This window comes from Gouania willdenowi, chromosome 15, assembly GCF_900634775.1.
Source record: "Gouania willdenowi chromosome 15, fGouWil2.1, whole genome shotgun sequence".
Lineage (NCBI taxonomy): Eukaryota > Metazoa > Chordata > Actinopteri > Blenniiformes > Gobiesocidae > Gouania > Gouania willdenowi.
This window is the reverse complement of record NC_041058.1, coordinates 22,714,375-22,739,184: the sequence shown is the minus strand read 5'-3', so window position 1 is coordinate 22,739,184 and position 24,810 is coordinate 22,714,375. Positions and strand designations below refer to the sequence as shown.

Below are 24,810 nucleotides of genomic sequence, written 5' to 3'. Positions count from 1 at the left end.
TTTATCCACAATGATTCATAAAATATTCACAGGAGGAGCCTGTTTCACCAAATTCTTAAAAAGTAAACAGTGAAGGTATGCTGCAGTTCTGCACGAAGGTGCTGTCATACTTGTGTGTGCATCTGTTGATGGTGCAGATACTGACATTCAGTCTTAATTGTGTATGCTATTTGACACATGTCATGTTTATAAATGAAAAAAAATGTTTTAGACAGTTTGCAGTTTTACATTTCTGACCTACTGTAGATAGGAGGCCTCAGTGCAGTGTTTTTGTTTAATTTAAACATCTAAAATTTGCATAGTCACAGGTTAGCTGATAAAACCTGAAAACATAGCTCTCTTTATTTATCTTTTTTGTAGATTGTACACTGCTGTTTTTTTCTTGTTTTGCACCGTCTACTGTTATACTGTCTTGGCTGATTTGTTGTTTGTAATTTTTCCATTTGACTCAGGGGCATGCACAAGAATTCCATTGTACCTGTTGTTTTTTAACTTGTACATATGGCAATAAACTATTTTCTATTCTCTTCTATTCTAAAACACCTCAACATCATATTGGATGAATCTAATGTCACAGCATCATTGTGCCCGGTGGATGGACTGCAACACCAGCGTTAACTTTGCATCCACACACTTTAACATTATAATTATCTCCACCTTCTTCCACAACACAATTCTTCAAACATGCTGTTCCGCTGATAGATGACACCTCGACAGTTTTCATGCTGTTGTTATCGGTGAAGAATTTTCCCTCACTAAAGCTCGATAACCTCAATGTTCCAGATTTCCGTATCCCCAGTCAGTCAGATTTGATTTACGACCTTGCCTCTGTTTCAACATCCACCTCAGCTCATTACGAGTATGCATAGATTTTATAGAATGCACGTAAAATAGTCAAAACTTTAATGATTACAAAGTGAGCCCATCCTCCACAATTCTAATGATTAATGAGCACTGTCAGTCATGGTGTAATAGTAGTGGAGCCATTTACCCAAAAGCAGCACCTTGTAAGAGCTCTGGAGACAGGATGGCAGGATGTTACCCTCACAGTGAGGACCAGCCGAAACGCTGCATGAAAGCTGATAACACTTCCACAACCATAGCAGTATGCAAGACAAATATTCCTTTGAGCAGTCAGCGAAATTTACAGATGGAAGTCGAGCGTTTCTATTTCCAGCGCGTGCGAGCACAAGCACAAGCGCACAGTTGCACGCATGCAAAATCTGGCCTAATTACACTAACTGAGCAGTAGACCTTGTGAAAAAAGGTGAATTGGGGCTGTTCGTTTTCTGCCGTTTATAGATGACTTCCCCAAATTAAGCAGCTCCCCTGTGGGCCATGTGGTAAAAGTTGGCTTTTAAAAATTTACATGTGGACCAAGAATCAGCTTTGCTCACTACTTTGAAGTGAAAAAAGCAGGAAACTCGAAGGTTCTGCAGCAGTTGAGGATGAGGATACGAGGATAGCATATGAAAGTAGGAAAACCATGGTGCTGAAAGGTTGTTGCGCTGCAGGTTAAAATCTCCCACTGCTTCAACACACGTCACTCGACTTAGTCTGCAGAAGTCATGATAGGAAGCAACACAATAAAACCAGGCGACTTAATAGATATGCTGATTGCTGGTTATCTTCATAATAACTACTCTGTGACACTCTCTCTTTGACGTATTGATGTATATTTATAGATTCAGAGATTTGTAATTATATCCCATGGACACATTTGGCTCTTCTTGATGTACTTACTTTAATGCTGTTTTGTGTTCGTTTCACACAAGTAGACAGGTTAACAAAAAGGCTTTCAGGAGAATGTGCTGCTTAATTAGCTCATCAAAATATAACATCCCAGAGTGACAATAACTCTGCCGCCCTAATCTTCCCAACATTCGCTGTTAATAGAAAGAGTTTCCAGGGAACAAGTTTCTCAATGTGGAAAAAAAAAAGAAATCACAAATGAACTGAAGGATATGATAAAACAGATATATATTACAAAGATTTGTGACATGAGCTAATGGCTTCTACTTCTACAGCTACTATATGACCCGTTTCTCTCAATAAATCACCCTGGCTGTGTTTGAAATGGCATACTCCGTAGTATGTACTACAAACTGAAATGAGTGTATACTATCTACTTTATACTATAAGTATTGTTAGGGGGATTAGGATGATGACGTTCCCACTGAAGTATACCACCAAGTTTCCCACAATGCATTTAGAACTTACAACAACAAAAACCAGAAGCACACTGAGGCTAAATATCTTTGTTGAGTCTCCATCTTGAAAGTTCTGAAAGCATTTTAAGTGAGAAAGTTACCAAGTAGAATATCAACATGTGCTCATTTGATCCATAAAACTTCATGCTGACACGTCGGAGATTTTTGGGGACCCGCTTTTGTGCTACTAAACTTCAAAACAAGAGCCCTATTTACAAAAGCATTAAAACTAATAGAAGACAGGAGAAAATGTTTTTGTTTTGAAAAGGAGATGTTTGACTTTTAGCTTGAAGACGATTTTCTGTGCCGCTTGCAATGCATCATGGGGCAGTTGGTGTGACTAGTGTGCCCACCGTGCATACTTCAGAAATGTCCCGATATAGTATACATTCAGGTATTTCTCGCATACTCAGTCTTTCCATACTATCTAATGTGAACTCACTACATACTCATTTTGACGTCAGACTTAGTATGAATAGGACGTTAGTATGCAATTTCAAACACAGCCAGTTTACTATTAGTTTGTGCATATATTACAACTTTGTGACAATTTTTTTAGTATCTTTTTTCTTCTTCGGATTCCAAAATGTCCTCTTAATAATGACCCAACAAGCCTTTTCTGTTTTGGGACTTAAAGACGCATTGTATATAATGCCATCAGGCTAAAAATGCGAGGGGGCGTACAAATGTGTGGAGCAGTAATGCTTCGTTCAACTCGAAACTTAGAAATTTCCGAATTCCAACTTGGAAAAAGTGCATTGGAAGGCCACAAATCACACAGACATTAATGTCTTTATTGTAAATACTATCTGGGTCAGCCACGTTTTGGAGATATTTCAATGTGGAAGTCATAATTCTTAACTTAGACCACATATGGACTTCTTTAGGTGTGTAAATTGCACATCATAATGGCGCAGATCTGGTTGAATTTCTATGTAGCAGCTCCTAAAACTTTAGAAAGGACAAGATGAAAGATCTGCTGCAGGCAAGTTATTTTGTAATGTTTTTAAAAGGATGTTGATGGTGTTTTTATCCCATCCGCTATCAAGCCCTTTATTACTGTCTCTTTTAAACGGGTTACATAAACAATTACCACAAGCACATTAGATCATGCCTAACAGGAGACATAAAATATTTTCCTTTGGTCTTCAGACAAGGTTTTTCAGCTCGTAAATCTTCCCCAAAATGTCTCAGTTGGTGTGTTGATTGTGGTAATAATATTGCAATCATTCATTCTCTTTCTCCTTGGTTGCCCAGCCCACCAACACGGGACTTGGAGATAGATCAATCAAATGCAAATACTGTTGGATTCAGGTCTGCTTTGTAGTCATCCATCCTGTGTAACAACAGTCTGCTTTGCTTTGTATCAGCTTTGACCTAATGTCATGCTAAATATAACTGGGATGCTGGCACATGCTTCTACACCCTCCTTGTTAAGAGCGTTAAATATCAGAGCTACAGGGTTTGAAATGACCTGTGCCTCCTCTGGTGGACATTGAGTAGCTGCTCCCCCCCCCGATTCAATTGCCCCCCTGGGAACTGCTTAGCCCATCTACTTCATGATCCTTCCCCTATTAGGGGTTAGAAGCCTGACGGGGATGTCTAAGGACAGGAAGTCATAACTCTCCCATTTATTTTCAGGTCAGTAATTAATGACAGACTTGGGGTTACAGCTAATGTGATTTATGTGTCCTATTCCCTGTGTTATGCTTCATGTACAAATTGTCTTTACTGATGTAAATTCTTCTGATCTTTGCACGACTTGCTGACACTGAGCCTCAGCTGCCAAAGACGAGCGATTAATCCCCGTTAGTGTCCAGACGCTTGTCTTCTCACCCCTGTGCTAACGACATCTGCAAATCAAGACAAGTCGAAATTCCCAACACCGAGGCTTGATTCACGACTTTGCAGGGTAAACACATTCCCAAACAAAAGGAAGAAATGTTCCCCCTGTAATTCCTTCAACAATAGGAATAAAATGCAGATTTTCATTTGAATTGTTAAATGTATCTACTTCCCTCCGGAGGAAATCATTTGCATTCTAAGCACAAAGCTAATCAAATCCACCAGCAAATACGTGATTTTTGTAATAATACTTCTATAGCAGGATCACACGGGTGCATAGTGATGTATTCCATTGGTGTTACCAAGGAGAACATAAAGTGGATAACAAATACCAAGTATCTTGTAGAGAGAAAAGTTTCAGTTATGACTACGTGCAGTGTAGGAAAAGACAAAAAATCTGCTCACTGATCTTAGAATTTTTTCCAACCCGAGAAAGGAACATTTGTTCAGTGACCAATTGTCTATTCAAGGCAGATTGTAGTTGTTTGGCCTGCTACCAAGATCTATGAGGCCAGATCTCGGACAAGTCAGAGGAAGTGATTTTAAGCTTTGTAGAGCATCCATGGCAATGTAAATCCAAAACAACATGTTAACATTACATTTAAAAAAAAATGTCCTTAAACAGTTATCACTTGGTAATTAGTTACATGTGATGTGGGGAGGGCATTTATAACTAAAAGTCCAACATTTATGGTCATTGCAAAATAACAGAAATCATTGAAAGCCTTTTCTTTGAATATTGAACACAAGATTACAAACATATTTATAGTCCATACTAAAAACTAATGTTGTAGTACTCAAGACTGGTCTTGGTCTCGAGACCAGATTTTAAAGGTCTTGTCTCAGTCTCGGTGTGCATGAACCAGACCGGTCAAGACGGCACTGATTTCTACTATTCTTCAACTTTACTAATATGATAAGGATTTTTATGGCCTCGGTCTTGGTCTTGACTCGGCCTCGACTCCCAAAAGTCTTAGTCTTTGTTTTGGTCTCGATGCATTCTGGTCTCTGGCCAGCCTTGATCTCAAGCACAACACTACTAAAAACCATCCTGCCATAGTAATAGTCGTTTTAGATTCAAACGTACATCATTCACAGCTCCATTTATCTGCGTAGCATTCATATGGTAAAAAAACGGGCATTCTTGGAACAAAATGTCAATATTTAAGAAACACACCGACTCACTCAGAGTAAATGTTTATATCACCAGTTGGGAAGAACTAATCTTTTTGAGAGAATTTCATTATGCTTGTGATGCTAAATTCCACCTATGACCATGGTTGTCAAGGAAACAGGTAAAACATGGAAACTTGTTCAATCACTTACAAGAAAGTAAAAACACATTTTATAATAAAAGAGATGGAACACATTTTAAAGTGCTAGCTGAGACAGCTGGAATGACACATTTCCCCTATTTCCCTTTGCGGTTTTCTTTATTTATCTCTGATTGTTTGCTGCAGACGCTGATGTAAGAAGGGGTTACTGTTTTTAAAAAGTGGCTCATCGTCTGTAGATTTTATCGTCTGATATCTTTCGTAAAGGTTCGACTTGCCTGGAGTCGAACAGTGATTATGCAGCGTCTCAGACTAAGAGTCAAAGGCACTTAATGTACTGAACTGAGAAGAGTCTGATGGACAAATAAATGAGTGTGTGACAGAAATGAGGTGAACTCGTGTCCTGAACATTAAAATAATCAAAATGGACATTATGTTGGCAAAACAGTGCCATCAGATCAATCATGAACAAAACCTTTGACACCAGTTGGCATTAAAACAGACATAAAAACTTAGATAAAAATGTCATATATCTGCTTTCTCCTAAAGAGACCCTAAAGAAATGGCAAGTAATCTGGCCCATGTTCATAAATTATAGAGTGAAAGAAGAGGAAGAGTAAGTGCTGAGCACGAGCAAAAAATGATATTCAGGAGATGTAATTTAGGTTTTACTGCCCGCTTTTTAAACCAAGAGGCTGACACAACACTGCGCTTCATTGTATAAATACAAAAGGCATGTCAATTAACATTTGAATTATAGATTAGTGAATGAAATGTGGGTAATAGAGGTGCTGTTTTAATCTCCCTACTGATTAAATGTAGGCGTAAAACTATTAGGATCACACGGCTCTGCCATCTATTCAATGCTACATTCACAACTCGTATTTTTAGGTTTATGTCGTGACCCAGAGTGACTGAATGGGTGGCAGAGCTACTCAGAGAAGGTTCATGTTTATCATGAGGATCAGTGCACAGATCAAACAGAGCAGGACACCTCTGTCTGCCATAGCAATACTTAATAACTCTTCAATGGTCAGAAGTCATTTGGTTCATCTCAGTGGATATAAAAAACAAAACAAAACACACACACACATTTTATTTTTTATTTTTTTGCCTTTTCTCTGGATTCATGAGTAATAATAAAAGTTCTGAGAGTTAACCTGCATTAATATGTTATTAAATTAAATGTTGGTTCAGATTCAGAATGTGTCTATTATTTAGTGCACAAATTTATTTTTTTATTTATTTATTTTTTTGCAAGATGGGGTTTTAGCCACTTTTCATATTGCCTTCACAAAGGAGGCATTTATGTATTTGTCAGTTAATGTATCATAATGGAGAGATTTTCACAACATTATCAGGAAATATCAGAAGAGGGTTGAGGAATAAGTGATTTGATTTTTTGGGAAGATATGCCAAATGCAACATGAGTGAATGCTTGAGTGGCTTAAGTCTATTCTCTGTGCTTTTTATTTCATTTGATCACACACACACACACGCACGCACACACACTTAGGGGTTGTACAAAATCTTGCGTGACAAAATTAAAACAACATCCATCCATCCATCCTCAGAGCCATTTGTTCCTGTTTTCCAGGGCCGCGGGGGTCTGCCGGTGCCTATCGCCGGCTCACACTGGGCGCAAGATGAGGGTACACCCTGGACAGGGCGCCAGGGCAACACAGACAGACAAACAACCACTCACACACATATTAACTCCAATCAACCTAACACTCATGTTTGTAGATTGTGGGAGGAAGCCGGAGTAGCCGGCGGAAACCCACACAGCACGGGGAGAACATGCATACTCAGGGCCATCTTGTGTGAGGTGGACGTGCTAACCACTAATCCACTGTGCGCCCATTAAAACAACAAAATAAATAAAATAAAATGTATAATTTTACGAAGATCCTTTTTATTTGCAGACCTGTTGCAATTTTCAAATGTTGCTAAATTTAACAAGATGGTTCTTTATGTAATGATTTTATAATTGTCCCGTTCATTTACATGGACAACAACTAGCCGCTGTGTGCGGTTTGCTCCTGGTAAATTGGGGTGCCTGTTTTGAGCATTCCGAGCTACATTAGCTGAATAATGAACGTGTCCTATTTCCCTTTTAATATCAATAATTTTCCACTACAGATGACTCTCTCTACCTCTGTTGTTGTTGTTGTTGTTGTTTTTCTTGTGGACTATGCAGCAGAGCAGAGGCATGTTGCTGCCCCCACAGGTCAGCAGTCTATGATGTGTAAACTTTGTTTTTTTAAAAATGTCATGATGATAATTAGCTCATGAGATAATAAGAATATTATGGCACTTTGGAGTTCTTTCACTGTAAATAGTTAAAGTCTTCTTTTTTCAATTTTATATTCAGTTTGAAACCTAAAAAGCTCATACAGACTTCAAAGTCATACATTTCAATTTATTATTATTATCAATAATATGAAAGTTAATGATATTAATACATTAATAGAATGATATCAATTTTTGCCTTATTTTCTTATTCAAAATATCTTATTGTATTGCTCTCATGAATCCAATATTGTTCATCAAATCCAAATACTGTTGGGTTACACATTCAGCAGCTGCCAGATTGATGTGCAGCTGCTGAATGTGTAAAGAAAAAAACTATTCATGACTGGAAGACATAAAAGATGCTCATGACTGACAGGCACTATATTAAGCCTTCGCCACACAGTTAGATGTAAACGTCACACAAAATCCAACCTTTTTGACTCCTAATGAAGCAGAAATGAATGGCTTTAAAGTGCGGTAATAAAAGCAGTGTGGTTCCTCAGAGGGAAGATTAGCCTTAATTGGCCCAGCTGGATAAACAGAGCTGATGGTGTTAGGATACTGCATGGCAAAGCAAACACACCAACCTTTCCTTACCTTTTATTTGCATAAGTATTTTCTCCCACACACGGCTTTATTAAATCTCACTGGATAAAAATGTTCCCTTGACATTTAGTCCCACCCCACGCTTATACCGCTCGCTTTTTTTTTTCTCCTCATATCATGGCACTCTGCCCTCTCATCTTGTTTTCCCCGTTTTTCCTCCCTCTGCACATCTGTAACCCTCACCACCCCCCTTTCCATCCACCCCATACCCAGTGCCTCTTTTGGTCCCTGGCCCTGCCTTAGCCTCCTGATTCACAGCTCTGTCTGTAGATCAATAGAAAGGCTCTCTGTCAGAAGAAGCCACTGCACGCTCCCTCTCTTTCTCCCACACAATGTCTCCCTAGACTGCAGACAACACAGCTCTCAGGGAAGCCGGGGCTCTACATTCCACGCTGAAGAGTCTTCCCTTTCCTCTATGATTACTTTTCAAATGTGCACCGAGAAATCCAGAAAAAAATGACTGCACTGCGCTGTAATGGGTTCTTCGAAAAAAAGAAAGGAGAGGCTTTTCTTTGAGATCTGAAAAAAAAAAAAAAAAAAAAAAAAAGGCGGCAAGAGTAAAAGGATTTTAGCTGAAGACGTAAAGTGAAAAGAAGAGCAGTGAAAAGAAAAGAAAGGAGGAAACAAGGTGAGAGTGAAGTTTTGCATTCAGCTAAGCTTAAAAATGCTGCTTCCCAAATTCGCTTACCCCACCTTTCCTTACCCCACCTCCTGGAAAAGTGTTTTCTCCCTCTTTCTCTCTCTCTCTCTCTCTTTCTCGCCACATCATTTCTCTCTCCCCCTTTTTTTCTGCAGCTGTGGTCTGCTGAGCATCACCTCCACACAGCAAGTGCCTTCACTTAAGCAGAACAGGAAGAAGGAAGAGGACGGTAAGCAGGAGAGAAGGAAATAAAAATCTGGAGACTCTCTTCTGGCTCGTGGGGATCTTCTTTCATACTTTGCAGAGAGATACTGAGAAAGAAAAGCAGAAGTGGTGTTGGCGCGGCACAGCGCTTGTGGTGCTGGCAGAGTGCACGGAGCGGAGCGAGGGGAATCCACTGGTGCTGCTGAGAGAGAGAGAAGCAGCCTAGCAGGAGGCAGAAAGCGGCGCAGCGGTCAACATCCTGTCAGAGGGGCAGCATTTCTACATGACAATGAATCGTGGAGACAGCTGAACCCTATACATGGAAACATGGAAAGCACATGAAACCTACATCACATGAGCAAAGGGAGGACGGACAAGCAAACGCACGCTGCACTTTAAAGATTCTCTACAAGTCTTTTAATATATGGTTTTTTCTCTCATCTATGGATGTTAGATGATGGGGGACTGAACTTGTCCAGAGGAATTTGTCCTTTAACTTTGGTTAAGTATTTTCTAAACAACTTTACTGCTTTACATGTCATTTTAGAAAAGGGCTTTTTACCCTTCTGGCTAAGCACAAGACAATATATTTCTATTCTTAGCTGAAACTAACAGCCCTGCTTGTGACAATTATGAGTCTTTTCCCCGATTCAGTCTGGCCAGCAAGTGGATTATCATGACAATATTAGTGTATTTTTCTATTGCTTGAAGAGAAAAAAGAAAGACGAATAAAAACTATCCATGACAAATGACTTTATGTTTGTCAGAGAGGGAACAGATCCTGTGCGCACTCTCGTCCCTTCAGCTGTGGATTACAGATGGGCTTTTTGATCTCCCAGTGCAGTCTCATGGATGATCGCTTGCTGCCAGTCATTAGGATAAAGTACAAAGAAGGGCACAAGTGAGTATTCAGCTGGATTTTTATCTGCGAAGCTTAAGCCTATAAAGAACAAGGATGTTGATGATAGCAGAAGCAATCTCCTATTGAGAAACTGAATAAACGGGTTAAAATTCTGAGATGGAATTATTCTTTAGGTTTTAAAAGTTGAACCCTAGATGAATTGATTTACAGGAAAGTAAAGCTGTATGTATACAAGTCATTTTTGCCAGTGGACATAATTTACTAAATGAGGGGTACTGTCTACCCAGCAGGTGGCTTGGGCACAAGTGGAGATTGATTGAAGTGATCTGTGTGAATCCTATTAATGCATCCTGGATTGTGGCCAAGACTGAAGCAATGAAGGGGAACACCGCTGTCTAACAGTGCTATCTGATTTTCTTTCTCGCTGGACAAACTAAGGACCCTCTGCACTTTTTTTCTCAACAACACTCCTCATCCTCCTTTTTTTCCAGGCAAGAATGGTACCACCACCCCCAACCAACAAGCCCCATGTGTGCCTGTCTACCATCCTGATCATGAGCAGCATGGCACTGATTGATGCTTACCTGGTGGAGCAGAACCAGGGCCCACGTAAGATTGGCATCTGCATAATGGTGATGGTGGGAGACATCTGCTTTCTAATTGTCTTGCGTTACGTGGCAGTGTGGGTGGGAGCCGAAGTGCGTACGGCCAAGCGAGGCTACGCCATGATCCTTTGGTTCCTCTACATTTTTGTACTGGAGATCAAAGTCTACTTTGTCTACCAAAACTACAAAGCAGACAGAAAAAGTTTGGATGCTCTTGCCAGGAAAGCGTTGACACTGCTGCTGTCCATCTGCATCCCAGTGCTGTTCGTGGTACTGGTTGCTATAGACCACATGGAGTATGTTCGCGCCTTCAAGAAGCGTGAGGAGATCCGTAATCGTCTCTTCTGGGTGGTGGTGGACTTACTTGACATTCTGGACATCCAAGCCAACCTGTGGGAACCTCAAAAGAAAGGGCTCCCTCTGTGGGCCGAGGGCCTGATGTTCTTCTATTGCTACATACTACTGCTTGTGCTGCCCTGTGTGTCCTTGAGTGAAATCAGCATGCAGGGTATCAACATTGTACCTCACAAGATGCTTCTGTACCCTATCCTTAGCTTGGTGACTATTAATGTCATTACGCTATTTATCCGCGGTGGAAACATGATCCTGTACAGAGACGCCAGGGTTTCTGGGATCCTGATAGGAAAGAACATATTGGCTATCATCATAAAGACTTGTAGTTTTGTGCAGTACAGGAGACAGTTGCAGAACGCTCCTCCAGCCTTTGGGGTCGAGCTGCAGAAAAACTCTGTGGCTAACACTCGCCCTTGCCCCAACCCTCCTCAAATAGTCATACAGGACCAGACACCACTCCCTGAGGGGACAACGTGTGAGCACACATGACAGAATGTCAGTGCAAATCTTGGAGATGTCAATATGAGTATATATTTAACTTTGGCAGGGTCCAGTGCCCCTCACCTTTTCGGGCATGTAAACACCCAGGAAATCCTGATTTCTTATGATGGCACATTGACAGCATTAAAAAAAAAAAAAACTAACAGAGGATACAGCAGAGCTGGATCCAATGCCATATAGTGCAAAATACAGCACTTATTTATGACTTAAAAGCAGTCCCCTTTCCCCACTGAGGAATCATGTTAACTGTATTTTTTTCTAACCGTAAAAAAAAAAAAAAAGCAACTATTGCAAGATTAGAGGATATATTTTTTAAATCTGTGTGTTACATTTTAAACCTTAACTATCTTAAAGGTCTGTGTGATGTGGTTTGTGTTTTTGTTGCTGGAATGTTCGAGCCAGGAGCTTTAATACATATGAGTCGGAAGGTGCTACTGATGAAGATGCATATAGCAGTTAAAGCTTTCTCTTGAAAGAAGTGTGTTTTTATATGTGAATCTTTCATAAAGTATTGTGTACCAGATAAAGACTCTCCTTTCTTTAGTCTCTAATGGGATCATGAATGTGTGTTTGTGTGGGTGTTGGTTCTTGCTAATAGAGTAAATTTCACTTTTGAATTTAAACACTGCAAATGTTCACCAAGTTGCGAGGTCGCTGAGTAGGCAGTGCTGCAGATGTATAAATCATGCTGTTTAACAACCTCCTCAGGTACACATGTTGACCGTGCTCGTGTGCACTCAGTCATTTGGTCATCACACAAAAGAAAGAAGGATACTCTGCTCATGTCAGACCACGCAAAAGTTTAGTGAAAATGAAAAATGTCTTTATATTTTTTATTTGTAGTAGTCCAACTTTTTCCCACAGCCCAAAATATGGAAAATTGCTTTGGAGAGAATGTCTGACAGCCTGTTTCTGATGAAGATTTCATGTATAGAGAAAAAAAAAATGGAATGATCTCTTAACTTACCGCTTCATCTGGTGATTTCTAAGAATAAAATTTCTCATAATAAAACAATCCAAGACCATGCTTTTGCTAAATTACAATGGGGAATATGTAGAGTGCTGTTGCCCATAATAGCCTATTATTATAAGCTACAACCTTAGTTATTCTGACACTTATAACTGTTATAAAACATTTTTACAACATTTTTATGTCACATAAACTGTGTAATTACTACATTTTAAATGCCAATACAGTACTACAGTATAATGACTAGTGTGTGGCCATTGACTTTCTCTCATGTCTTTGAGTTAGCAAACCATTAGAAGTGGTATTTTATAGGTTTAAAGTATTTCCTAACTTTGGTTGCCCTCAGACAAATAAAATACAACATTTAAAAAGGCAATGGTTAATTAGGCTGTAAAAGTTTGCAAAAATATATATAAAAAAATCAAAAATAAACCTCTGTCTAAATGAGTACAGTATGTTTTAAACACAGGTGGGTTAATACCCAAATTTGTTAGCAGGAACAGGAAGTCCTTTTATTGGCTGTGTTTGTCAGTCCAGCACAGTCTCACAAAGTGACAATGGCACAAAATTCACTGTAGCCCTATTCGCACGGGATTAGTTTTACTTTAGGGACCACATGCAATTTGTAATAATTGCGGAGAATGTCTGTGATGTTAATCCCCTGCGAATCGGGCATGTCAGTAAAAATTCCCCCGTAAATTACCAACTATATTTTGCTGAACTCCGAGGTTCTGTGATAATACTAATCCAATGCGAATAGGCATCTCTGTGATATGGACAGAAATGGGCAGGATATGAATCCGTAAACCCTTCTTTCTTTGAGTTTTCTGGTTCTGCTCATGTTTTCATTCAGTGTGTGGATGTTTTAGCTCGTAAAAAGCTGCTCACGTTTATGTTTTGTTTTGCGGTGTTACGGTCCAAGTCGTATCCAAATAAACAGGTCACTGACTATCAACTGTGAGGCTGGTGTGAGGATCAATAGATGTTAGAACTTCTACGATTTGACACTTTTGCAAAAACAATTACAGCTTTTTTGAGGGCAGTAAAATGTTTATTTTGCACGTTATAAATACCGCTAACAACAGCCGTCGACACACACGGAAGTTGATCATAAGAAACAAGGAGCACCAGTAGATCTATTACACCACCTCTGAATCCACATATGTGCATGTTTTACGTAACAATCATGTTTATGTTTTGATTTATTTATGTATTAATAACGTTTCAATTCACCAGTATTGTGACTTATGCATTGCTTCATTTTACGTCCGGACCGGGGGCAAAAGTCCGCCCAGTCATCAGTTTATCTGGATACTATTTGGACCGTAACACTGTTTGGTAAAGTTGTCAAATTCAGACTTCGAGCATCAATAACTCTTTCATGAAATGTCATTGACACACAAATTCCACCGCTGCCATCAGTGTGAGGTGGACAACACATGATACAAGATCATTTTTTATCAAACTCAGCAGAGTCTGTGTGTTCTCTCTGTGTGGTGAGATTAAGACATGAGGCTCTCGTCCTAGTTTCCCAGTAAATATCCAAATAGCACACAAACAGAAGCAGATCTAAAACAGAAAAACGCTGCTTGTTTGTTTTTTGTTTTCCTGTTTCTGGTTTTAAATTAATAAAACAAAAAAATATATATCCGGGAGATGTCTGTAAATTTCAGCAAAATCTCAGGCTTCGGTTATCCCGTGCAAATGCGCCACATGAAAAGCAGACATTGGGGGTCATTTATTTATTCCCTAGGTAAAACTAATCCTGTGCGAATAGGGCTTTAGATTAATTTTGTGTGCATGCCAACACGACTTCTTCATATTTTACGTGCTGCAGGACACAATATGTATTTGTGCTCTGTGGCATGCTTTTTGTCATCAACTATTCTAAACCATATCACATTGCCTAACCACAACCATAACCCAAACCCTGAATTAATTGCAAGATGCAATCGCACAAAATCACTTCCAATCAAAACACATTGAGTTAAAAAGTTGTGTGGCTCAGCACAAAATATGAAACTTTTATCTTTCTGAGTCGCGTTTCCCCAAGAGATCATGTTGTGACAGATACCAGGGCCATATTTGTAACATAGTCACATTTAATGAGTGTCTAAACCCTACATTGGCTTTTATTGATATAAATATTTATCTTTAGTGGCCCTGTAAAGTCATTGGAGAACTCTGTTGGGGTTTAGATTTTAGCAATTTTGGAGAGGCATCACATTAAAAGGAGGCTTAACATGTTTATTACATGGAGATGAATATAACAAATGAAGGTGACCTAAAATTTGACTGTGGTTAGGGCATATGTATATCAGTATCGGTTGATGTTGAATATTGAAAATCGAGTGTTGGATGATTTCAGAGATCAGCAAAAATTTATATCAAACAAGTCATTTTGTTCTGGAATGCTTGAGTCATTTAAGATGAGTTTCATTTTGGATTTAACTAATGGAGTGTTACAGTTTCTAACTAAAACGATCCCTCAAGCTATGTTTATCGCTTTTAGCATTACATTTTAATTGTTGAACTATATATTTATTATAATATGGTAACTCATTGCACCACATTGTAGCCAAAAACAGCGTTACGTAGCATGTATGACAATACAGGTGTATTATACTTCTATGAGGACCTATAATGCTGCGTTCACACCAAATGTGTCTTCTGCTGCACTGGACGCATCTGCCGTACGAAAAGTACCACAGGGTCCGCAGGATGAAAAAATATCCCCATTCGCTTCATACGCACGTCTGAAGCGAAGCCCCGCCCACCAGCGACACATCCAACTCGGTGAGTTTCACTGCCTGCTGAAGCGAGGAGCTGCGCTGCTTTTTCTCCTCCCATAAACATAAACCACCAGTGAAAAAAGCCGGTGTGATTAGCGGCTAATGCTATCTTAGCTCATTGCCTACTTTCAAAGATGAAAACTACAGAGAGAACTTTTACCTGCTACCACCACCTCCTCGCTGATTCTCCTCCACGCCAAATCCTTCCTCGTCCGGTCCCAGTTATAAAGGCTGTGTCAGACAGCTTCAGGTGGTCACACACAGCTTCTACTCCATGGTTGAATGGGTGAACAGACCGGTGTCCGTGTTGACGGCCTGACGTCATCGTCAACAAAGACTGTGATTGGCTTTCGTCATGCAAAACAGTCGCAGTAGTTCAATATTTTCAACTCTTGCAAATGTGCAGATATGCGTAAAATCGGGAGCGTGCTCGCACGGCCAACGTTCTTGACGTGCGGATCGGACCGCACTGCCGCACAGGAAATATTTCGCATCTTGGAATGATCTATCCATTGACTTTGCATGTAATCTGGACGTACGGACATTTCGTGATGCATCATAAAAATCTCTAATTATTATCCTACTGATAGTGATAATATGCTAACTGTAGCTACAAGAACTGTACATCAAAATCTTTTGAGATTGCATCATGACAAACTATTTTGTGGTTCGTTGATTGTTAAGGGTATTTTTAAACAGAAAAGACAAGCAACTACAAATTAGCCAGAATTCTCTTTAAAAATCTCACCAAAATGTGTCTATAAGCCATTTAACCTTAAGATCTGTTAATTTTAATCTTGAGCTTTCCTTGATCCCAACAGCTTTATTTATTGGATTAAATGTTAATAGTTTCTAAATATGCACAATTCAATTTCTCCTGCCCTTCCTCATTTGTCCCTGGTTACTGTTTATGGTTACTTAGTGTGATATATTTTCAAAGACACACCTGACTCACTCTAAAGCCAACCATCTTTCTTTGCCAGGATCCTGTCTTTGGGCATTTATCCAGCACTGACCGAAGACATCCTGCTGCACTCCTATACACACCGTGTGAATGTGTCATCCACCTAAATGACGATAGGATTATTTTTGCTTTGCTCTCTTTAATGTAAAGAAACTGTGAAGGCTGCACCTTCATGCTTTGGGCATTAACACTGACAAAGTGGCCTGCATTCTGCAAGCAAGACAAACGGTTGTAATAAATTCCCAGTTTGACCTTCGGCAGTCTTTCAATGGCAACAAAGACGTGTAACAAATGTATTTTTCTTTGAAGGCATGTAAACAAAAGGGAAGAACAAAAAAAAAAATGCTTATCAAGTATTGATTTTAGTATATCTGGGGGCTGATGTATTAAAAACCACTCTCTTATATATAAAAAAGGATTTTTCATTAGGATGCCTTGCAAACCGAGGTGTGAGATATTACCATACTGTGAGTATGTTTTTTTTGTGTAATAGCAATGCAGCTGTTTGCATGTATAGGGACGCTTTCACTTACAAATTCAGATGCAGCACTCAGAAACAAAAAAATTGAAATCTAATGAAATGATCCCATGCGACTTACATTTTCTGAGCAAATGCTGATTAGCTCTGGGCTACATATACTTAAACACTTTTGGTCAACATTAGCAATTATCCATGCTCAGTGAAAACATTTGTGCAATTTATCTTTTTCATTTTTATGTTGGTGCATTCGATCACCAAATTTAAGTATTTCTGATGAAACTGTAATTACACACATCCCAGCAGACATACAATAGGTAGAAAAATAATGGAAACATGTGGCCTGCTTTCACTAAGCCTTGCCCCTGAAACTTGGAAGATGATAGCATCTCAATCCTGCACAGTTCACTAAAGATTAATGATGACAGTTTGATGGAGTAACAAGTTCATCATTCACAGACACAGGATCTTTTATATAATCAGCTTACTTTTCTTGGATTTTCAGACACTTTTTATCCACCTGACCTTGCTGCTCCGAGTGCTATGCAGAATTGAAGGTAAATTGTAATCGCAGCTACAGTATTTAGAATAGATTTCTTGTTTAAATGTAGGAAATTCTGCTAAATTGTTAACTCAAATGATTCACCTTTTTCTCCGATCGCTACTGCTTTTGTTAAGGCGCACTTTATTTGCTGCATTTCAAAGCTCCTGTCAGAGAGAGCACTCATCTCTGTAGTTCTTGCATTAATTCCTAACTGACCTTGTCTTTTGAAAAAAAATTTAACAAAAAGTTGAAGAATTAATTTCATCTTTGTGGATTAAAATTTACCGTCAGTTCTACTTTCTGTAGACTCCTTGGTTTGCTTTGGCATTCGATGAGCCAAAACAGCCTTTTCCAAGGACATAGAAAAAGTTCACCACAAGTTTTATTCAAACAGATGGTAGGCGTGGGCATGTTTTAAGGCTGAAAACTAATAATTTCCCTCTCTTAGCTGTTGTTGTTGTGACATCCGTGACCACAGAGCAGCTCACAGCAGGTGGAACTCACCCCAAACTGACCCAGCTTAGTGTGGAGATCCAATATGTTTCCCGGGTCAGTAGACCTTCTAGCTAGCTTATGGCTCACAGTTTTCTAAAGCAGCATCTTGTGAAACCTTTTCACCTTTTCCAAACATGCCTGGTTTGAGTGTCCCATTTTAGTGCAATGCACTGAAGTGAAAAATCTTTCATGTCTTGTTGAATAATTTTGTTCAGCATTGTCAATAATTTCATAAACTAACTTCTAAATTTAAGAGTTGTATTATATTAAAATGCTCAAAAAGTCATGCTAAATTTCACCCATCTCCATTTGTTCTAAGAACCCCAAAAACAGAGTATTTGAGGTTTATTGTTCCAAATTCAACTGTTTTCCAGAGTTTTAGCCTCTGAAAAGTCACTTTCTGATCAACTCTACACAAACAGGCTGATTTGCAGCCTACTTATGCATATTCATGAGTAGGTGTGTCTATAGACAGAACACTGACTTCCTCCTCCCTGCACAGTGATGTAGGGCCAGAGGACGGCCCACCATCCTCCCACCCACTCCGTAGCCGAGCTCATGCTGCTTTATAAACAAGAGACAGAGCGTGGGGGCGGGGCGTTCACCGGTACATACATACTGTAGAAAATACATACATAGCACCGTGCGAAGGACACTGACAGGCACACCTTTGTGGGCGTGTCTGTTTACATGTCAATCACAGCAGAGAGCTTCCTGGAGGCGCGGCTTCTCCAGCTCAGTGCCGCGTCAAATTCGTCATCAAAGTGGGAACACGTCATCGAGGTGTTTGGGCTCACCCTGCAGTAAGAAAGGAGCAAATCACCCTCTAACTAACGACTGAGGGAACCAATGAAAAAAACACTTTAGGCATGTGTATGAAGCCCTAATAGCACTTTTATCATGTTTAAAACACAGAAAAGTTGATTTAGCTTAACAAAGGGCCTTTAACTTCTACCAATTATTGGTGGAAATCCCAACCTGAAATTGTGTTTAAGTTCTGTAAAACCAAGTTATTTCTTGAATTTGTGGATATAGTACAAAGTCTTTGTTTCAGTGAACAGAAACTGTAGTTATTTTAGGCAGTCATTGTTTTCTAAGTTGGCGAAGTGATCAAAAGAGTGAGATCTACACAATGGAAGCTTTCAATACCACCCACAGTGAACATATATGTTATCTACAATGACTTTGTCATTCTTGCACTGAGCAGCTATAATCATGAGGTGGTGGGAGAAACCCAGCCTTGGTCTGTGACTATCACAGATTACTGTGAAATTAAAAACTATCTAGATTCTGTATTGTTGATAGTATCTGTATGTTCATTTCATTGGGTGTATTAAGGGTTGGGTTTATTTGGTCGGTTTCTGAGGGTTCTTCTGGTCGGGGTGTGTTGGTTTTCCTTTCTGTGAGTGAGTTTACTTTTATATGTTCTCTCAACTCAACCCAACTCAAAACAACCAAAGTTTGTGTTAAGTGTTGTGCAGATTACAGCACTTAACACAAACAATGGTTAAGAACAATACAAAAGTACAAAAACACAGAGAAAATAGATGAAAACAAATGAAGATTTACCATGTTCATTTAACTTTGATTTAAATCCAGGGACAAGAGCTGTGTTTTTAAAACTGATTTAAAAATATTATATCTGGTTTTGGGGGTGACCAATAACATGTGTACAGGGGATCTTCAGGTACATGGACATTGAGAAGTTCCGTCAGGTACTGGGGGGCTAAAACATTAAGAGCTTTAAAAACAAACATTCAAATCTATTCTAAAAGTAACTGGAAGCCAGGACAGGGGAAATGTGGCCACACTTGCATATGCCAGTGAGGAGACAGGCAGCAGTGTTCTGTACCAGCTGCAGTTCAAAGCCGGAATGAGTGAGTTACAGTAATCCAGACATACTAGACATACTGTATGTTAATAAAAGCATGAATTACAGTTCAAAAATCTTGTCTGGGAGGGAACCCTTTACTTTTGATAAAATATCTTATACTTAAGGTACGTTTGGTCACTGAATAAATGTTGGTTTTTCTATCTGCTCTCCACAATCCCTCTTGGTCAGTCTTTATTTATGTTTCTTGTTTTAGTTCATTAATTTAAGGTAATAATTATTTTGTATCCAGCTGATGTTCTATTGCTTGCTTGTCAAAATAAAACCTGGTCTAAGGCGTGGAACTATGACACCATAGCTTTGAAAACTTCAAAGAGAAGGTTATATTAACAATAAGTTTTTCCTTTTGGGTCGTGATGTGCCGCAGCCTTTCCAACTTTACTCAGGGCAGAAGGCAGATTACACCTAAATCATGGTGGCAGTCCATCACTGGTTTGGGACATATTTAATCACAAATACATACACAAAGCCATCATCCAAGGGGGGGACAAGCAAATTCCACACAAAGAGCACAGCCACTGGTGTTTGAACAAGGAGGAATATTAGTGCCTGTCACCTTCTGGGTGACTTAGAGTAGTTGTAAGTTTACTCAACGTCCAAATCACAGAGACGAGTAAATAAAAGAAGTGTGAATAAGCCAAATCAGCATTATCAGTACGCATGCGCGATTCCCGGGTCAATATATCCGGGTCAGAGTTCACGACTGCCCAGCGTGTCAACAAAACCCCTGTCTAGCGGAACAACCGGCTACTTATTCGGGCTTTTAGGCATTTACTTTGCTTAAGGTCGTTTTAAGGCAATATGCCAGGGTCCCATTGTTCAGTGCGTGGCTGTTCCAACGGTACACGTGGGCTTAATACGTGGATGAAAGAGTTTTGCCCCGTTCACGAGTGCAATAAAGGAACCTCACGATGTATATGCGACCCGCCATACGTACTCATCCCATTTCCTACTGAAAGAAAAGATCCAGAACGTCGTGCCGAATGGATTAAATCAGTAAGTTTGACATGTACTGTACTACATTAAAGCTAACTAGTAAACTAGTATATAAATATTATATTGTGGTGTACATGTTAGAGAGGTGTCTCTCACCCAGCAGGTTTCGGGGGTTTGTTGGCGTCCTTTTCTTTCTCGCCACAATATGCCCGATCCCCCCAGGATCAACTGTCAACATCGATCTCGAGCAGAGATTTATAATCAAGGTTGACAGCCTCTCGTTCCTGCTGTTTTGTCAAAACTATAGGCGCTTTTTGAAATGACAATGCCCAAGCGAGGGCCACCAGTTCTTTCTTCCTCTTCCCAGTAACAACGTGTCCACGTCTCTTACAATATTCTTTTAAAGCATCCACTTTACAATGCTCAAAATATTCAATATCTTTGTCAGACTCGGCCATGTTTACGTTTTATGATACGAGCTAGGCGGGAGCTGGGTAGTCCTGACCTTTGACCCGGACCAGCATGCTTTGCGCGCAGCGAGATGCCGAATCCGCTTATAATGAAGGTGCGAGAGAGCAGTTTGTGGTGTTCCATAACCCTTATCAAATAACCCAAGGCGGAAAACAATAAAGAATAGATTGATTGGTTTATAAAATCAGCAAATCAGCAAATTAGTTTTATTGTTTTAAATAAAAAGATTGAAATAAAAAGTAAGCTACAGGGATAATAGGCCCATGGAAAGTGTGTTTTTAAATGAAGGCACATTATTGATAGCACATTTGGCACAGATCAGCTTAAAGCAAGTTAAATGGTGGTAATGAAATCTACCTGCCATGAAGGATTTCATTCCCAACCTGTTTTAAACCCATGACCTTCATACTGTGAGCCAGTGATACGCCAAGCTGTCTCAGCGTAATGTACTGAATTTACATTCTGTAAAAGACTTTTAATACAAGAGCTAAGGTTAAATATACTTTTACGGTTACCATCATCTTGAAAAAAAAGAAAAGAAATTTGCCTTCACTCAATATTTTTCAGAGTTTTAATCCTTTCAAACTGAAGGAAAACCTCATTATTCACGTCGCCATGTGAAATTAATCTTCATTTAATAACCCTGCTGTTATTCAGAAATGTCAGCAAATTATTTGCTGACATCTGTTATCTGTCGTTGATCTGAACGTGTGCGGCATCGTGTTTCACCATGCAAGCATGTTTTGCTTTGGAATGAAATTACTGGAAACACTTTGGATGGAGCACATTTATATAAGTAGCTTGTTTATTGTGGAATCACATGATTCCAGAGTTCCTGCAGAGCGTTTGATGAAATGGAGATCAATGACACTGCCTCCAGGCAAGGATTGAACCCAGATCCAGAGTTCAATCCCACAAACCGGTCCCTCTTTGCAGTTTGCATGCCCTCATGGGTTTTCTGTGGGGTACTAAGGTTTCCTCCCACAGTATGTGAGGGTAGCTGGAGTTGAATAAACAGTAATAAATGAAGGTGAACTCCTCACTTTAAACCAACAAACCGAGCCATCAACATACACCCAACCCTATTTACCTATTACAAGTTCAAGACTTTACTGTATACTATTATAAATAGACTATGGGGGGGGGGGCATGACATCATGACAGGTGGGCGCTACAATGGCCTTGCTGAACCGTGAGCTAGAAAAATAGAAAAATTATTTTTTTTCTTGGAATTTATTAATAAAGAGCTTTAATGCTGTTTTGAAATATGTAAATTGCAAATTTTACGTTATTTCTATGAGATTTGAAGGATAATACTGTATTCTAATTATATATATTTTCATTAAAAGGTCACTTTTTTGGACCTTTTTTTTGTAGAAAATTTGTTGCAATTGGGGGGCCCTGAGAATTTTTTATTCTTCAAAGAGGCATGCAGCAGAAAAAGTTTGGGAACCACTGCTCTATACTATATATACTACTAAAAAAACTTTTTTAAAAAAATGCATATTTATACACATATCTAAATGTTAAATTTATAAAATGTATTGCTTACAAAAATTTGATCTTTGTACGTGTCTTGTCTCATGTTTCACCTTTATGACGCGTTCACACCAAGCGCGTCGAAAGCGTCAGGTGTACATTCACAATATGTGATGGACGCACTTCTAGGGAGCGTCGGAGGTCCCACTGCGCGTCCCGCGCCTCCTGTGTGGCGCATTTTGAAGCTTTCCGCGCGACGGACGCTTTTGACGTGTGTCCGGCGCCTCCAACATGGCCGACGCTGGAGTTGGGATTGTTGAGCTTTTGGAGCATATCACGGCGCGTCGACCAATCAGGGGCGTTTTCCAACCGTGACGTATTCAGAATAATGAGAAGAAGAAAAAAACACTAACCGGAGGCGGAGACAGATGGACAGGTGCCCTTCTGCTGGAATAGAGCGCCCGTAGTTGGTGTCCTGGTAGGAGATGCGAGCGTTGATGCGTGTAAGGGAGAGACGGAAGTAGCGCTGAAAGCGAATCTCGTCCAAGCGCAGCTCTGGTGAATTCAGAAACGGTGCCGAGGCACAAATAAAACCAAACCACTCTCTCGATAATGTAGAGCTGATGAACGCTAGTCGGAGGCGGCGTGTTCAGCAAGGAACTTCAAACGTTATTCTCCATTCAACCACACTTCTCTATAGCCCTCTGACATCACAGTGCACACAATGAGTCACACCAAAATACATCTGACCGGAAACACCGCCATCTCAACACAATGTTCCCCACCACTTCACAGTCACTGGGTGAATTATGAACGTAACTGATCGCCACAATATTATCCATTGTATGAACACCACTGGCAACAAAGAAGCCCCTCCTCTCAACGTGCGCCCCGAGCATCTTGAACGTTGGTGACAAGCGTCTGTATTCAATGAGCACAAGCATCCAACTACGCGCATGAGGCACAATTTTGATGCCCAAAACACGTTTGGTGTGAACGTACTATTACTTTTAATTTCTTCACTTTGGGAACACTTGTAACAAAAGTAATATCTCCTGAAGATTATTAAAGTATTTTTAATTCTGATTAAAAAGAAAAGCTGCTCATTGGCAAGCTGAAAACAAAACACAATGGAGCAACATAATTATGAAATTAACTTTTCACATTGAAGTTGCACAAATAAAGTACTTTTATTTATTTTTATCTAGATCCAGGCAAAGCTTTGTCTCACTGTTAGAGTTTCAACCTCCAGCAAATCCTGGCAACTCAAGGTGTCAATGAGGATTTTAGAGTTCGTACTTTTACTTTTGAAATGAAGCTCGGCATCTTTGTACTATACTTTTCACTTTCAAGTCTTTACTGCAATATAACTTGAAAAGATTTTGTTCTAATAGGTTTATATATAGGTTGGTTCACCTTTTTACTCACAGTAGGCAAAGGGAAAACTCCTGTCCTTGGCCGGTCTTTCCTTCAGGACATTTCTTTTCTTTGAGCTGAACTTCAAACATTCTTCCTAAATAAGGCCATGAAGGGGTAATGTGTAGCTGTGCTTAGTCAGATCGTCTCATCTGCTACTCTTTCAACATCGGCTGTTTTTCTGTCATTTCAAAAGGCATGTCTTCCCACTTTACAGGCTCCTTCTGGTCGCTTCCATTTAGATGCAACTTTAACATTCATTATCATGTCCATATGATCTCCAAAGTCACATTTTCAAGCTTGAGATAACGAGTAAAAAATTGGCCTAAAAATTGGCCATATTTGTAGTGCAGCATATTATCTGATCTACTCAATTTATCTACAGCATATGCAACAGTGCTTTCAACAATTCATTTCAATGCATTTGATGCTCCTTATAATATAGCTGTAGCTTTTTGTGCATGCAGTTATAGTAAATTAATTGTAAATATTATTTTTTTTTTTTTTTTGGAATGAAACTATAATGTAAGAAATATTGAGATTTGGAAAAAATAGATACACACTTCTTTTTCTGCAGTATGTGAAACTATGAGGCTGAGAAAAAAAACCTCTGCAGAGTGTTGTACTAATGCACTACACATGGTGCTAATTTTGGAAAATATAAATGCTCAAATCTGATGAGCCAACGCGGCATGTTTCTTCAGACATAAATAATTTCCTACTGAGCCACTGAAGACCAAATATCGAAGTAAAAGGTCAGTGAGTATTGAACTGCAGCTCAGTGTTCATGTCCTTACCTTTAGTGTGCTGCATGAAATATCAAAAACAACATCTCAGTCGGCAGAAACAAGTGTTTCCAACAATAACATACATGGAAAACTAGAAATTGTTCTTCTTATCAAACATATTGCCTCAAACTATTCAATATTGTGTAGATATTAAAAAGTAATTAATTTCTCATTATTGAGGTACCTCTAC

The 24,810-nt window shown here is 39.4% G+C and overlaps 1 protein-coding gene and 1 long non-coding RNA gene across 5 annotated transcripts; both read left to right on the top strand.

Annotated features, from left to right (window-relative positions):
- Positions 1-3,839: 3,839 nt before the first annotated feature.
- On the top strand, positions 3,840-20,258 carry LOC114476816 (uncharacterized). The gene is made up of 3 exons (XR_003675636.1): positions 3,840-3,851; positions 4,492-4,499; positions 20,158-20,258. It is a non-coding gene; the product is annotated as an uncharacterized LOC114476816 (long non-coding RNA).
- Positions 8,786-11,585, top strand: LOC114476815 (transmembrane protein 121). Of its 4 annotated transcripts, none has more exons than XM_028468756.1 (3): positions 8,786-8,858; positions 9,026-9,975; positions 10,428-11,585. In XM_028468756.1, exon 3 carries the CDS (start codon positions 10,434-10,436, stop codon positions 11,382-11,384), a length of 951 nt encoding a protein of 316 aa, XP_028324557.1. In that variant the 5' UTR covers positions 8,786-8,858; positions 9,026-9,975; positions 10,428-10,433; the 3' UTR covers positions 11,385-11,585. The 4 variants fall into 4 exon arrangements, with proteins under 4 accessions (XP_028324557.1, XP_028324555.1, XP_028324554.1 ...); XM_028468754.1 differs by having other exon boundaries at positions 10,227-11,585; XM_028468753.1 differs by having other exon boundaries at positions 10,224-11,585.
- Positions 20,259-24,810: the final 4,552 nt, after the last annotated feature.

What these genes read in the sequence shown, in the direction of transcription:
- LOC114476815 (XM_028468756.1), top strand. Translation starts at nt 10,434, where the DNA reads ATGGTACCACCACCCCCAACCAACAAGCCCCATGTGTGCCTGTCTACC.